This window comes from Centroberyx affinis, unplaced genomic scaffold (assembly GCF_046629955.1).
Source record: "Centroberyx affinis isolate AG114_WGS23_722 - 3 ecotype Tasmania unplaced genomic scaffold, CSIRO-AGI_Caff_v1 ptg001599l_1, whole genome shotgun sequence".
In the NCBI taxonomy this organism is placed as follows: Eukaryota; Metazoa; Chordata; class Actinopteri; order Beryciformes; family Berycidae; genus Centroberyx; species Centroberyx affinis.
The window spans coordinates 241,069-256,807 of NW_027280045.1; the positions used below are offsets into that span (position 1 = coordinate 241,069).

Below are 15,739 nucleotides of genomic sequence, written 5' to 3' on the forward strand. Positions count from 1 at the left end.
TCCTTTGTGTGGAGATGTGGGAGAGGGTCATTTGGGGGGGTTAACCTCGTCCCCCCCTGTGCCCTGCGGCACTTCAGCCTTGTTTCCACGTTTCACCACTGAGCCGCCAAGCTGCACTTGTGTACCTCAACATCAGGAGAAGCCATCGGGTCAAAGCGAGGAAGAGGATTGAGAGGCGCTCAACTTATTTTTTTTTTCCCTTTTCACCTCCCCTCCTTGCATCCATGTCAGCCCAAACCCTCCAGGCTACCATTGACAGGGGAAGTGATCAACTTTATTTATACACTTATTAGGCCCTCAGAGGAAAGCCTCTCATTGTGGTTATTGGGGGTAAAGGGTTTGTGGGGGTCCTCTCAGCAGCCGCTGTTAAGATTCTCACGTTTGATTGCCACTCGATTGGGGAATAGGCAGAATAGAGCTGGGGCCATTCCTTCACATCCCTAAGACTCGGACCCTGTATGTCTTTGTGTGGCTCAATACCCACGGCTCTCTTATTCTCAGTGCTAAGTCAACCCTTAGAACTGGCACCCATCATTCCTCAAATGCACATAGCTTTTCTACAGGCCACTGTTGTTCTTTCTTTCAGTTAACAAAAAGCATTGCAAACTCAGGTTACTTTCACTGTTAGGGGAATGTTGTTTGTGTTCCAATTACGTTAATTTCTAAAGTTTTTCTTTGGAGAGATATGAAGAGCGCAGCAATGTAATGGTCAGTACCCCAGCGCTAAATTAACTTGGTCAGACTTAAGTTACATGAGCAACGACCAGGCAATTCAGTTAAGTGTTCTTCCTAGGTGTTCCAGGGATACTCGGCTGTCCTCGCTGTGACACTTTTAGACTTCTCATTGTCACAAGTACATTTGCAACTAATTACTATTGGACAAGAAACACAATCTGTTTCTTCTTCTGTAAACTGTGTGTGCGCATGCCTGTCTCTCTGTCTGGGCTGATTGACTGTTTGGGGCCTCATGGGAAGGGTTTTAATTTAGTCGGATACAGCAATGGGGAAAAAACGTATTTTTCTTTGTTGTTTTATGTCTGACACATTTAATTTTGGTAGTGAGTAAGATATGAGGCACTCTTGCAAGGCTGATGTTTCCAGTGTTGGCCTCTTCCTTCAACGCTGATGTCATTCTTTCCTTGTGTAGTTTCAACCTTGCATCTCAATCTAGCCACTGCTTTTTTGGGCAGCTTTCTTTACTTAAGACAACAGGGAGAGGGAGGAGTGGGGACCCAGCAGGATATTATTCATTCTCGATCTGTCAGGGGAGATACTGTATTTCTCATATCTTCTCCTCAGTTATTGAGCTAGTGGGAATTTAAAACACAATGGTCAATATTATAACCTATTTCGGTGTACTCCGAGCCTATTTTTTTTATCCAGGCTCCAGTAAATGATAAAATGATTGTCTTTCTCCTGGGGAACAATGAGATAGGGTTCATTATCTTTAGGAAAGGCTCTAAGTAAACACTTCATATAATTTAAAATCAGAAGAGTGTGTTTGACAGGCCTCATCTCAGGTAGACCTGTTCATACATTCAGCTCAGCCACTATTGTACAAATATTGAACATTTTGATGTGTTGGCTGTTGCTGCTTTGCTTTCTTAGATAGAATAGATAAGGTAGTGTGAAAAGATGGAATACAATCTACAGTGCGGTACTTTGTCAGATGTTTTGATTCTTATCAGTAGAAGCTACATAGCAAGTGCTCACTAGTAAGTCTATGTTGCTGACAAGGTCTAGTGGTTACACTGTTCTCTCCTGCTGTAGAAGCCAAGGCCAGCATTGCTGACAAGGTCTAGTGGTTACACTGTTCTCTCCTGCTGTAGAAGCCAAGGCCAGCATGAAGAATCACTTTCTTTAAAGAGGGAGAGACAGAAACTCCAGCAGTCTGTGTAGCCCTTTTCAGACTCAATTGGCGTTGCATGTAATCGTCTCCTGATTCAACAATGTCCAGCTGCTCTTTGTGTGTGTTAGCACCTGACAATGGAGCAGATCACAGGACCTCTGCAGGGGACGAGCAGCTTCTCTGCCTCTTATCTTGCCCGGCCTGCCTGCCCGCCCTGCCTCCGTCACGTTGTTTAGAAGTTCACTCTCCCAGAAAAGTGTTGTTCTGCTTTGCTCTTCACAATTAGTGGTTGAGTGAATATACTGTTGCATTGTTGCAACAAGTCTCAGGACATTCAGGCTTGAAGCTAAGGTAGATTGACCAGTCATAGTTAAATGCTTGCCAGTCCTGCTTTTATTGGTCTTTGTTGAGATGAAAGGTAGCCTCATGTCGAGAAATAATACAGACACATGTAATTGAAAATATAGTAAAGATATACAGTTTATGTTAGATATTATAAAATAGGTCACACATTAGATGGTGGAAATCAATCCAAAATCTGACGTACCGCTATTTATGAGGGAGGTATCTTTGCTTTCACTCTGCATCCTGCTGCAGCCTTGCCTGTATAGTCGCTGTCTCTCGGGTCTAGGCCTGGAGAGACTGGCTGTAATGAGTCCCTGCTGAACACTGACATTTCCAGTCCTGGGTTTTGGTTTGGGAGCTCATTAGTCAGGTGTTCTCTTACTACAAACCACCACCACGCTAACTGCTACTGCAGGTGTAGGTAAACCTCATCAATGTTCTCCCCTGATTAGAGAGATGGGCAAGCCTTTGTTTGAAAGTCATATCTGCCAATATGGACTGGTCTTATGTAAGCTGGTGTAGCGTACACTAGTCCTAAATGGACTGTAACTGAATAATCTGGGTCAATTTGTTCAGAGTTCAGTTGACTAGAGTTCAGTCTTTTTGAAACAAGATGGGTGATGTTTGTTGTTATCAATGATGTCATTTACTCTGATGAGCAGACTGGACACAAACTTATTTGGTGTAAAGCTCAAAGTTTGAGCCGAATAAGATTGGGCCAAAACACATATTAAGTCTTTCATTCCAAGATCTCACTTTAAGGTAACCACTCACTGGCAGCGAACAACGGACGTCAGAATGGTCACCTGTGTTATTGGTAATGTGCACAACAGACACCGGCAGTGTCTAGATGCGCGTCCATGAGCGCCTACTTGACTCGCCGATCGTCAAGTTCATGCCAATGTTCAATATCTTCAGCGTCAACGTACCTGTGCCTCTACTGTGCCCTCTACCCATGTTGAGAAGAGCCAGGGATCACACTCACAATGGTGTTGATGCACATTAGCAGTCGATTCCTGTTTGTCCCAGAGGCGTCATGTGACATTCTGTGGCGCTTTCAGTGGGTTTTTGGCATTATCGGTTGGTGTAGCTTGCTAGACTAGATGAAGCGTTGATGTCTTAAGTGTTTTAGTCTTTTATTCAAACTTTGAGATGAGTTTTAATCAGCACATAAGTGGGAATGAGAGCCTTTAACCCATGAATGATGAATTTGTCTTCAATCACTTTGCCTGTATTATTCTGCACTGAATTGAAATGAAATGAATTGAAATTAACTGTATATTTTCTGTGTGTTAGATGACGCTAGCTGTCTCTGGGATCAGCTATCCCTGCCATCACCTCAGTGTTTGTCGAAGGTCCTCACCAGCCAATACCCAGGAGCCCACAGAAGAGGTACACACACACACACACACACACACACACACACACACACACACACACACACACACTTTAGTTCCATGCCGTGGATTACTTTCCCCCTGTGCCTCATAAATATATGTTAACTAATCAAACATGCTAACAAAATATTTCTGTTAAATGTGCTAACCCTAAAATATGTCTGGAAAGAAATGAATAATTTATGTCTACAGTGCGCAGATGTCCATATGATCAGTGACAGCGAGGGGGATGATTTTGAGGATGCATCCGAGTTTGGTGTGGATGATTCAGAGATGTTTGGAGTCGGCTCCTCGACCTGTCGGAAAGCACCTATGAGTACGTGAAATAGTTTCAGTGATGCAGATTTTGTCATTAGATTTGTTACTTTAATTTATTCGGTAGCACCTCATTACTAAATGCCTATTTATGTGTTTTATATGTTTTCTAACTATGCAGTAACACATCCTAAGTTCAACCATTTAATTCCGTTTGTCCCCTTGCAGTGCCAGAGAATAGTGAGAACGAAGGTGATGCCTTACTGCACTTTACTGCCGAATTTTCCAAAAGGTGGGTAAAGCATCGGGTGCTGCTGCTATTGATTTAAAGGGCCTTGCTTCCATGGAAGGCTGAAGTGTAACAATGTGTTTATATATGCTTGCCTGTGTGTGCGTGTCTTGTAGGTATGGAGACATCCACCCGATGTTCTTCATTGGGTCTTTGGAGGCAGCATCTCAAGAGGCCTTCTACGGCAAAGCTAGAGACGTGAGTAGCACCCTGAGCACACTCACACACAAACCGCCTATATCTATGTGTTACAGTGTGGAGAAGGCCTCAGGGCCACTATTTGATATCATTTTATCGAAACCCTCATCAAATTTTCACCCTGACAGCTGAGGCTTTATTTTTAGCCGTCCAGTTTTCCCCCTCGTTTCTCGGCTTTTGTCCTTTTAAGGAGGCTTGTATCAACTGACAGCTTGTGTGGATTACAGTCTTATTAGACTGTGAGGACACAGCAAGATGTTAGGGGGGTTCAGATCACCAGGCACAGGGAGGGAGGGAGGGAGGGATGGAGGAACAGACAGGAAGAGCAGAATAGAGAGAACGTGGTCAGAATGGAGAGAGGAAAGGTGTGAAAAAGTAAAACTCAAAGTGAGAGACTTGGTGAGGAATGGAAGAAGAATGGGAGGAATAAGAGCATGAGAGATTGAGGGAAGAGCAAGGGATGGAGAGAGAGTGATAAACAGAGATGGAAAAGAAAGCTAAAGAGAAGCTTGGCTTCTTGCCTGCTTCCCAGCTGATCTCCTCTCCTAAGCCAGCACAATATGGCCCATGTCTCCCTGGTGTTCACACTCTCTGTACTGTACCACTGTACTCTACACAGCACAGAGGGTCGAAATAGTGCTCATTTTCATTGTATTTAATTTTATTTTGGGGGAGCTTGATTTAGCCTGCCAAATGTGCTGTGGTGGGAATGGGTTTAAGGGAAGCTTGAGATCATGCAAAGACGTTTAAAAAGAAAAGTGAAAACCAAAAGATGCTGCCATTCACTGTTTCGTTACACAGTAGCACATGGGAACACTGTTATACCTTCCCCTTTTCCCTCTATCCATCCATCCCCTCTTCCGTTCTTCTCATCCTTTTGAAAAGAAATCTAGTTCTCTCTGTCCTCATCGTAGAAAGCCAAGAGCCTACTTCATTAAGTGGATATTGGAATAGGGCGGATTTGACAGGAGGAGGGGCACTCGGTGGGTTTATATACAGAGGAATCAGTCTCACTCTCTCAAAGCCTGGGAGAGGCTAATCACTAAGCAAAACACTACATTTGATGAAGTGTTTCTGAAGGTGTGTGTTGGGGGGCTGTTGAGATAGACTCAATCCATCCTTAATGAAAATGCTTTGGGCCGCAGAGCTGAGCTGAGCTCAGCTGAACCCTCTTGGGGATCAGTGGTTAGTCAGAGCGTACAGAGAGATAGGCCACCCATCACTAGCCACGATCCTCACTAAATCCCCATCAACGCAGCGGTTAATCGTGCTAACCCCACTCTCCTCCGCCCTCCACTCCTCTCCTCTGTCTGCCACACACAAAGACACATCAAAATTCATAGCCTTGCTGGAGAGGAGAGTTCAGGGATTTATCACTGCCAAGTATCCGCTTTAAACCCCAGCGTTAGCCTCGCAGAGTCAAGAGGAAAGAGCATCACCGAAGAGAGAGATGGTGAAATGGATACCGGCTGGAAGAGCTGTTGGTCACTTCATGTTGACCATGCCTCTCAGGACTGTTGTCTTTTGCTATGTTGATGCAGTACAATGTTCAGCTCGCAAACATGGGACAAACTTAACATTATTAGTCTGTTTCATTAAGCAGCTTTTTAGTTGTCTGTAAAAAGCAGCATTGTTGAGATGTCTACTTAAGACTAGAGTTAAACCTATACCTAATTTTAACTGTAATTTAACTGAGCATGCTTACTCTTTTCCAGCAACCCCATGCTTCAGATTTATACAGTTAGACACATTCACACCTGGAAGCTGCCCAGTACAACCAGTGACCTTATGGTCAAAGCCCACTTCCTTAAACTTCTAGGCTTCTCAAATTTTGTGATGGTGCTGTTTTTTTAGTAATAATAGTTTCTTCATGTCTTAACGTGATATCTTAAGGCTTGCAGAAATTACTCAAATCTGAGCTTGCAGGTAACAATATGGAAAACCAAATCACACCTACCAGGATGCCATAAGCCATATAGATCTATATCATCTAGATCTAGAGCTATAAATCACCAGAAACACTTGCTCATGATTTATGGAGTGAATCTGAAATCGTCATTCCATTCTCACCAATAGATGAGATGAATAATTAAAAATCAAATCTGTAGTGGTACTGACAAAGTGCAGAGAACCTACAAACCATCAGTAGATGATCAGAAGCTTACATACCCAAAGATATCTATTCAGCTTTAAACATGTAATTCAATCCTCTCACTGAATTTGATTAGTTTAATCGCACCTACGTAACCGTCTGAAAGCGGAGGGGTCATTCTGATTATCTCTGTGTTTCTATGTTATAAAGAGGTAATGTGTTTTCAGCGGGGTGTTGAAAACCTCCTGTGTGGTTGAGCATCGATCTGAATGTGTTTTCCCACTGTGTGTGGGAGGTCACTAGATCAGTCATTTGAGCTCTTCATTTTGAAGTGTTTGCTTTTCCAGACTGAGCCTGCCATTCGTGGAACAATCACTTTCTTGACTTCTCTCTCCTTCCTTCGCTCTGTACCTTTCTGTCCGTGCCTGTATTTCATTCACTGGTCTCCCCTGGTCCTGTTAAACATACTAACGATTAAAAGCCTCCTCCCAACATAGCACAGATAACATCCACTGAAAAAGGGCCCTAATTTAAACCAATGGCTGTCTGTCATAGGTGACACAGTCTTAATGTTTTTCTTTTTACAAAATGGAGGACTTTGACTTTTCTTTTAATTTAAAGATGATTTTATGACATTTCTGCTTCATTTGAAACTAATTGGTAGAGAGTGATGGCAACGATGGAAGAGAGAGAGGGTAAAATATTCAGCAAATATTGTGTATCAGAGTAAAACTCAACGTAGGGCTATGAATCAAAAGAAACTTTCTTTACCAGTAATGATACTTCAGATTTGATACAGGTTATGAAAGCATGTCATAATGTTGTGGAGTATTACTTTCTATGCAACATTTACATGTGACACCTTCTTTTCTAAATAGAATCAGATCATACTCAATTTCCTCAGTAAAAATACCAGAAGATTTGTGTTTTCATTGTAAGAATACAACATTTTGACGTGTTTCAATACCTTTTGATACATTTGATAGATTTTTTATATTTCTTCATAATACAATGATGTGATAATATGATAGTTTGTGATGCCCAGCCCTAGTGCTTTATGTGCCACAGCCATCTGATTTACTAGGATGCATCCTGAGACTGTGTTGTTTTGATGGATAGTGTAGTGGAAGCGGACAGGAAAGGAGGTAAAGAGACATTGCAACATAGGTGGTGAGGCCGACTTGAACCCACTACAATCAGAGTACATGCAGATGTGCTTCACTCCACTCCACTGACCCACAGAGCTCCACTATGCTCCACTGAGAGCATAGCAATGAGCTTGAACCTTTTTCTTTTGTGCCTCACACTGAAGTGAAGTGTCTGGTACGATGTTCTTGTGCAGATAATGGATTGTTTCTTTATGGGCCCATATCATGCAGACAGGGATGATGGGAAAATACACCTGCCTGTCCTAGTGACCCGCAGTACAGAGACTCATTTGTTTGAACCAAACAAACGCTTGTTTCACAAGTGTCATGTTGCCTTAGCAAAACAAACCAGCTATGTCGGAGGGAAAATGAGGCGTGTGTGTGTGTGTGTGTGTGAAAATCCTTCTGAATTTTTACTTCTCAGACTCATCTGATTGCAGCATCGTTTAGAAGTTGTTTTCTCTCCTCTAATTCTTGCCCTCCCATTAATGCGTGTCTGTGTTAGTTAAAGGGACAGAGTGACGTTCATGTTAGAGATAATAGCACAGTTCAAAAAGCACAAAATCCCAATAGGATGTGAGAACAGTCTCTCTCTCTGTCCCTTTTGGGTTTACGTATATACAACTGTTGTCTCTATTTCAGTCGGCTATGGGAACTAGGATGCAAGTACAGTTTAGTTGTTGTGAGATACTGGTGAAGGCTAAACAGCCAAAACCTGTTTGTTGTAGTTGCTAAATCAAGACATATTTGATTGAGATTCATTTCATTCAAGTGTCTGCAATTATAGAACTTTTTTTTTGCCATGGGAGCTACACACTTTGTGCCTCACTAAAGTAAGAAGAGTGCCTGACCAAAACATATCATGCAAGACAAGCATGCAAGATAAGACATGCAACATGTAGGGCAAATATCTTAAAGGAATCTGTGGGGGCGCCCTGGTGGCTCACCGAGTAGGGCGCGTACCATTTGGCTCAGGCCTTCCCGCAGCGACCCGGGTTCGAATCCGACCCGTGGTCCTTTGCTGCATGTCCTCCCCCCGCTCTCTCTCCCATACCTTCCTGTCTCTCTCTCACTAGATCTCTCAAATAAAGCATAAAATGCCAAAAATAAATCTTTAAAGGAATCTGTACTGCTAATATGTAGTTAAAATGTCAGATGGTACATCATATTTGATTAACAATGCTCTTTGGGTCTCTATTACATTTCGTATGTTCTGCCTGATAAGGGAGGCTTTGCTTCCAGAGATTACTTATTACTTCATGAGGTTCAATGTGTTGTCAGGCATGGCAGTTAGTTTCTTGTCACAACTATGGCACTGCATGCTGTTGCTGTCACTTTGAGTAAAATGTAGCCAGACCTTGGACTGTTTGTACCACATTTTGTACTTATTGGGAGCAAACAAAGAGATGATGGTGTAGTTATGCCTGGACAAGTTTGTTTTTCCTGCCCGCGGCAAGAGGAAACCTAGTGAGCCAATCTGCAGTCACTCAAATCAAAGAACAGGTATGGTGTTTGGATGAAAGACAATGGAAGATTAACCGTTACAGTACTGAACTTTGGCACCAAACGTTGTTCAGTAGTACTGACATAAGTCAGTCAGTGCCAAAAACAGCACCATCAGCACTAATGTTAGAGGCATATGTACAGTTGGCCCTGGCCAGCTCCACTTGGCTCTACTGTAGAGTTTTAGCCATAGAAGAAGCAGAAGGATAGCATGGTGACCATACCCGGTATATTGGTGTTAGCCATGCTGCCACACATACCCATCGATCCAGAGGTCTTCTATAAGCAGACAACGCAATAAATACTCTTCAGTTCATACCCATGAGGCTCTGCTTCATTAACATGCAGGTCAATTTTTAAACTTTAGAAAAACGTTGGCATCGTACATTTGAATGGGAAGATTTATACCAGATGTAGCATTGACTCCATCTGGCCATTGAACTGTGGAGTAAGAGGAGTAATGATTATACAGTAGTAGGGAGGCTTTAACTGAGTCAATGCTGCCACTATTCTGCTGTGTGAAATCTTTAGTCACACACACACACGCACACACACACACACAAAGCAAGCTTAGATTTAGGTGAACAGGTGTGAGGAAGGGCTATGGGGTCACTATCTAGCTCAGGTTGGACCTAGTAATTTAGCTGAACTGGGGATTTGCTCCTCCCTGCTAAGAAAAGCAATACAAAAGATCAGACTTGAAAGAGGAGAGGGAACAGAGGGGTAGGGACAGTTTAACTAAGATGAAGGAGTTGATGTTATTTGAACCTTCAGTTGGCCAAAATGCCCACTTTGATTAGTCTTTACACTTGCTCTAATTGAGCATGTATGTGAGTACGAGTCCTTCACTTATGGCTACCACACAGTCATGTCTGTGCATCCGTGTGCATGTGTGTTGGTGTGTCAGCGTTTGAGTGTGTATGAGGGGCTTTTTTATGCTCTAAAACTCTCCCTCCCCTCTCTCTCACTCATTCCTCTCTCAAGACTGAATTTGCTTGTCTTCTCAGCATGAGTGTTTAATCTTTTCAGGCCGTTGAATCGGTCCAATGAATGAGCCCCCAGCTCCTTCTCTCTAGGAGCCCGGGAGATTATTCTAAAGCACTAATCGTTGAGCAAACACAGCAGTGCTCTCCCACTCCTATTCTACACAGGCCACAATATAGCACAACTTCGTCTTTCACTTTCCCTCACTTTTTATGCCCTGTGTGGATTTTTTGCTTTTTGGCATATGCAGCCTAGTTTACTGCTCCTGAGAAATGGACCCCTCCAGTCCCCCTACAGAGTCGTGGTTTAAAAAAAAAAAAAAAAAAAAAAGCAGAGACTGAGAGTGAAGTTTTTTTTTGTTTTTTTATAGCAAGAGAAGTCACATGTAATTTAGAGAGCATTATTTCCTACATCGTCCCCTGGAACCTTTTATGTTTGTGGGTGTGTTTGTTTTTTAATTAGTTTGTCAGTGGGGAGAATCTGCCAGGCTTATATGATGGTGTCAATATCCTTGGATTTGGAGCTTCGTCAATATTGTCTGGCCCTGCCGCTACTAACCTGAGCAGGCCGCTGGCATTTGGTGTAAAATAAATAGAGTGATTTGTCTGTTTTGTTTTCTCCATATCTTCGTCGCCTCCAAGAGAAGTTTTATTTACACCGCTCTCCATTTGATTTTGTGTGGTATTTGCTTTTTTTGCCAGTTGTGGCCTTGCTTTGGTCTATGGAAGCACTGCTGCCGCTGCTCCTAATGGTCTCTCATGTCATTTTATGGTCATGTAGTGTGGAAATGTCTCTCCAGCGAGGAGACACCCGCACACGGTTCACAGATCTCGCACTACAAGGACATACAAGACATCTGAGAGGGCTGGATTTGTTGAGAATTTCATGGTGTTTTTAAAAAAAACTCAACATCCATTCATTTCTAGTGGGACTTCACAGTGTTCCTCCTTTTTTCCCCTGCCTTTCTGTTAATGTTTCCTTCTTGTGTTGCTGATCACATCCCCATGGATAGGAAGATATAGTAATGGCATGAAAAGACTGAGGTTGATGATTTCTTGAGGTCTTTGTGTTTTAGCTGGTCATCAAATTCCTAATCCCTAATTGGTTGGAGTTTAATCCACAAATGCTTCTTTCTCCACACACAAATTTAAGAAAGGTTGTACATAATAAACTACGTACCTAATAAACTATGAGTGAAGAAACTTAAATTGATTTGGGGTCAATAGTGTTTTTGTGCCACATGGTCTAAAATGTTGTTTCAGTGGCCTTTCCACCCTGTTAAGAAAATCATCCATAAGGAAACACTGGTATGCTGACCTCTTTTCATTCTCCATCTCTCTTTCTCTCCCTCCCTCCTTTCCTTTCTTCTCCCCTCTGCAGAGAAAGCTGCTGGCCATCTACCTCCACAACGATGAGAGTGTCCTCAGCAACGTCTTCTGCTCCCAGATGATGTGTGCCGACTCCATCGTCTCCTACCTGAGCCAGAACTTCATAACATGGGCCTGGGACGTCACTAAAGAAGCTAACAAAGCCAGGTACGAGAGTCAGCCAGCAGGGTCTTTCATTATTTTCAGGTGGCCTGCTGTGAGTAAAGCTGCAGGATTTATCAATAATATCATGTTGTTTTTTCCCTTGTTATCCATTTGTGTGTGTGTCTCACTGTCTACCTGTCTTTGCTGACAGGTGTTATGAATATGGACACAGGTTTTTTCAATATAATCTCATTTAGTCAGCATGAATTATAAATGATTTATAATTTTTTTTTTCAAAACATTTTGGGGGGGAAATTATAAAATCATAATGCTTAGGATTTGTTCATTACGAATGAAATAAACAAACTCTGTGCCCATTTTATTCTTCGAGGCACACATTCAAGAAAGTGCTAGAAACATCCAATAGGGATTTTTCAGCGGCACATTCATGCTGCAAACATACCGTTCCATCTTGTCCCATAGCTGCCCCATTGGGTTGAAATCTGGGGACTAAACTGGAGTAAACTAAAGTCACCGTCTTGTTCCTGGAACCATCTTGAGGCTATGGTGTATTCTTGTTCTGGAAATATCCATTTGAAAAAAGGTAGACTGTAGGCTTGGGCGATATCCAAATAATTAAATATTGCAATATTGTTCCACCCAAATTTTGTTTTACTTTATTTCTTCCAAATTACATATTCGATAATATTGAATATCGGCCCAAGCCTAATAGACTGTGGCAATGAAAGGAAGCATCTGGTCAGCAACAATGTGTAAGTAACTGTGACTAAGAGGCCTAATATGTGCCAAGAAAACATTCCCTACACCTTTACATCACTGCCACCAGCCTGTACTGTTGTCTCCAGGCAGGATGGATCCATAGATTCATGCTAGGTATGCCAATTCTGACCCATCCAGTGGCACATTGCAACATTTTTCCACTCTTAAGTCCTCCAGTTTTTGTTATCGTGCCTACTGTACCTTCATCTTCTTGTTCTTAGCTGACAGGAGTGGATCCTGGCACGATCCTCTGCTGCTGTAGACCATTCGCTTCAAGGCTCAGCGAGTTCTGCATTTTAAGATGCCCTTCTGCACCCCACTGTTGTAGTCGGCTGTTATTTGTGTACTTGTGGCCCGCCTGTTAGTTTGAACAAGTCTGACCATTGTCCACTGCCCTATGCTTCTGTGTCATGTCAGTATGTCCGTGTACCCTCTAACATCTGTTGTTGCGTATGCTGACTATTGTCTGTATCTCTCTGTGTTGTATGTATGGCTTGCTGTTTGTGCTTCGTAGTTATGTCTAACTGCAATTAACATTTGTCTTCACGGTATATCCTGCTTGCTTGTACTGTCTTGTTATATGTTGTATGTTTTTATCCACTTACCTAGTTTAAATAACTGTGTGTCCTTTCTTAACTATCTTTGCTCTGTATGTTTTACGGTTTACCTTTATCTTGTATCTTTTTAGGATGCCTTTTTATAACTCCTTGGCCAGGGACTACAGATGAAAATTAGCCTTCTGGCTAAATCTGGCGTATTTACATTTATTGTTGATTAATATGCACTGTCCCTTCTTAAATAAGCTGAACTGAACTGAACTGAACTCATCAACAAGGCGTTGTTGCCTGTGGAAATTGTCACTGAGGTTTTTTATTTATAACACTATTCTCAATAAATACTAGACACTTTAATGCACAAAAATCTCAGGATAACAGCCTTTTTTAAGATTCTGGGAAACAGTGTGTCTGGCACTGCTAATGTTCAAAGTCACTTAAATCACCCGTCTTGCCCTTGTAAAGTTTAGCTGAACAATAACAGAACCTCTCTCAACCCTGACTGCATTCTTTATACTTGTGTATAAAGTGTGTACCTAATAAAGTGGATATTGAGTGTTTTACAATAAATTATATTCTGTGCCATGCAACTTGTTTTGTGGGCAAGGAGTTCTGCAAAGGGCCAGAAAGGAAGTTGTCTGAAACATCTTGCTCTCTTAGAAATTTCAGCCTCTTGTTACAGTATCACAATTTTGATATTTGTGCAGTTCATTTTGCAGCTCTATCTGTGAGTAGGCCTTCTGTTTAGAGGAGTTTAATGTCTATGGCAATTCAGGTAGACAAGCTTCCATTAGTGCCTTGCTCTCTCCACTACATACTGTGGTATAGCTGCCTTAAATTTCAAGCAGGCAAACTGTTGAATCTGACAAAAAACAAAAAACATTGTAAATGATTTGACTTTCTATATTGTGGTGTGACTAAATCTGAAGGACTTGAAAGATTGAAGATGACATCTTAATTGCTGGCATTCAACCCCCACTCCAATGCTCGCACCCTCTCTCTCTCTGTCTTCTCCCCCTCTCTTCAACTTCAGACTCTCATTAGAAGCAGGGAGGTGGCATGCTAACAAAAGGCGTTGTGTTTGCATGATGAGGCCCCTGATTGGGCAGTCTTGACTAAGCTGTCTGAATGGAGGGGCAGTGGGAGATGAAGGGCTCTCTTGGAGTCCAAACATCTCTATCTCTCTCCTTATGCTCACGGCCCTGGCGCAGCTCCATCAACCTGTGTTGGTAGTAAACTGGTCTCTGCAACATCTACTCATGGCACAGGTCCAACTACTAGGATGGACTGGGTGGCTAATTTTGTTGAACAATGTGGGGAAAGAATTCCTACATAAATTCAGCCTATCCTATCCAGGTTCAAGTGTGTGGCTGTGGTGAGGTTTGATTGGGCCGACTCATTAGCTTTGTGTCCCAGGGCAAACCTCAGCTCTCCTCTCTCTCCCTCTTCCCCTCATGTTACCTCTGCCTCTTTCCATCTCCTCTCATCTCCTTCCTGTTCTCTCCATCTTCTCTCTATCTCACCACCTCCCTCTCTCCCTCTCCCCAGCCCCTCCAGAGTTAAGCCTGCCCCCTGGTAGGAGCCGTTTAAGAAAGACTCGCACCCTGACCTCAACCCTCCATTATTTCTTTTAAGGATATTCTCTCCTTCCTTCATTCCGATCTCCTTTCTCTTTCTCTCCTGTTCGCCTCCTTTGCTTTTTGCCCCAGCTGAGCCTTTTTATTGCACATTAAAAGGCAGGCAACATCTGGAGCTTTTCATCGCACACAGCTAGTCACAGCTTTGCTGCTAACGCATGCATGCACATGTGCACACTCACTCACACATACGCTATTTCTCCACATTCTCACGCTCTCTGGTTGATCCAAAGTGACTGCTGATTGGCATCAATCACAGAGGCTGTTAAGAAGGTATCCTGACTGTGTGCGTGCGTGTGTGTGTGAGTGAGTGAGTGATGAACCTGCTGCTATTGGAATGTGCCTGTTGCTTTGCCTCTCTGTATTCTCACAGTCCTTCCAGTTAAATGATTAATTATGCATAAAAGCAGATCCGCTGATTGCATGCCAGTGTAATTGTCACCCATGGGAAATGAATGTGATATATCATACAGGAACTGTACTGTCTTGGCACATGGCAAATATTGAAACTATCAGTAGATAAACACGCTGCAATTCTTAAATCGTTTTATGAGAGTGCAGTCATGCTCCATCAGGTGTCTTATACATTTGATTCCATGCTAACATGTATGCACATGTACTTCTGATGAGTAAACTAAACTGAGTTTGTTTTCTTGACCAATCTTTCATCTGTTGGATTGTAGAGGTTTGTATAGTCAACAGTATTTTCGTACAATTCATTTTAGAAGACCTTGATGTGTAACTTAGTGTCTTTAATACCAAGAGCAGGGATAAGGCTGCGTTCACACAGCGTTTTTTGTGCGGAAAAAGCGGTTCACGTCACCCGGCACTTTTCTGAAAAGTTGAACATTTTTCAACTTCTGAAAGCGTTCCGCTCTTCCAAAAAAACGCTGTTCAAGAGCAGCCGCCATTTGTGTGCCTTGTGGCTGCTTCCCATTACTTTTAATGAAAAAGAGGCGCTGGCAGTTGGGGAAAAAACGCTGTGTGTGTGAACGCAGCCTATGTTCCTGTTCTGTACACTTGACTAGTCACCTTGACATCCTCAGAGCTGAAAACACAATTACTGTTTGAGAGGAAAAAAATGTCATTTTCAAATCAAAACATGTCCATGTTTGCTCTGAAACAAAGAGTGTATTACATAGTGAGCAAGCAGAGCATCCGGTTCCCATACATGTTCCCATACAGGTGTCTGGCAAAAATATTCCCTGCAGTGCTACTGTACTAGCCTGACTCATC

At 42.6% G+C, this 15,739-nt stretch overlaps 1 protein-coding gene across 3 annotated transcripts in view; it reads left to right on the forward strand.

Moving 5' to 3' along the window:
* Nucleotides 1-15,739, forward strand: part of faf1 (Fas (TNFRSF6) associated factor 1) — a 73,597-nt gene that overhangs the window by 37,608 nt on the left and 20,250 nt on the right. For all 3 annotated transcript variants that reach the window (XM_071528002.1, XM_071528001.1, XM_071528000.1), the window contains exons 9-13: nt 3,491-3,586; nt 3,784-3,907; nt 4,075-4,138; nt 4,252-4,333; nt 11,441-11,595. In XM_071528002.1, the coding sequence (XP_071384103.1) occupies nt 3,491-3,586; nt 3,784-3,907; nt 4,075-4,138; nt 4,252-4,333; nt 11,441-11,595 (521 nt within the window). The remainder of the gene's footprint in view (nt 1-3,490; nt 3,587-3,783; nt 3,908-4,074; nt 4,139-4,251; nt 4,334-11,440; nt 11,596-15,739) is intronic.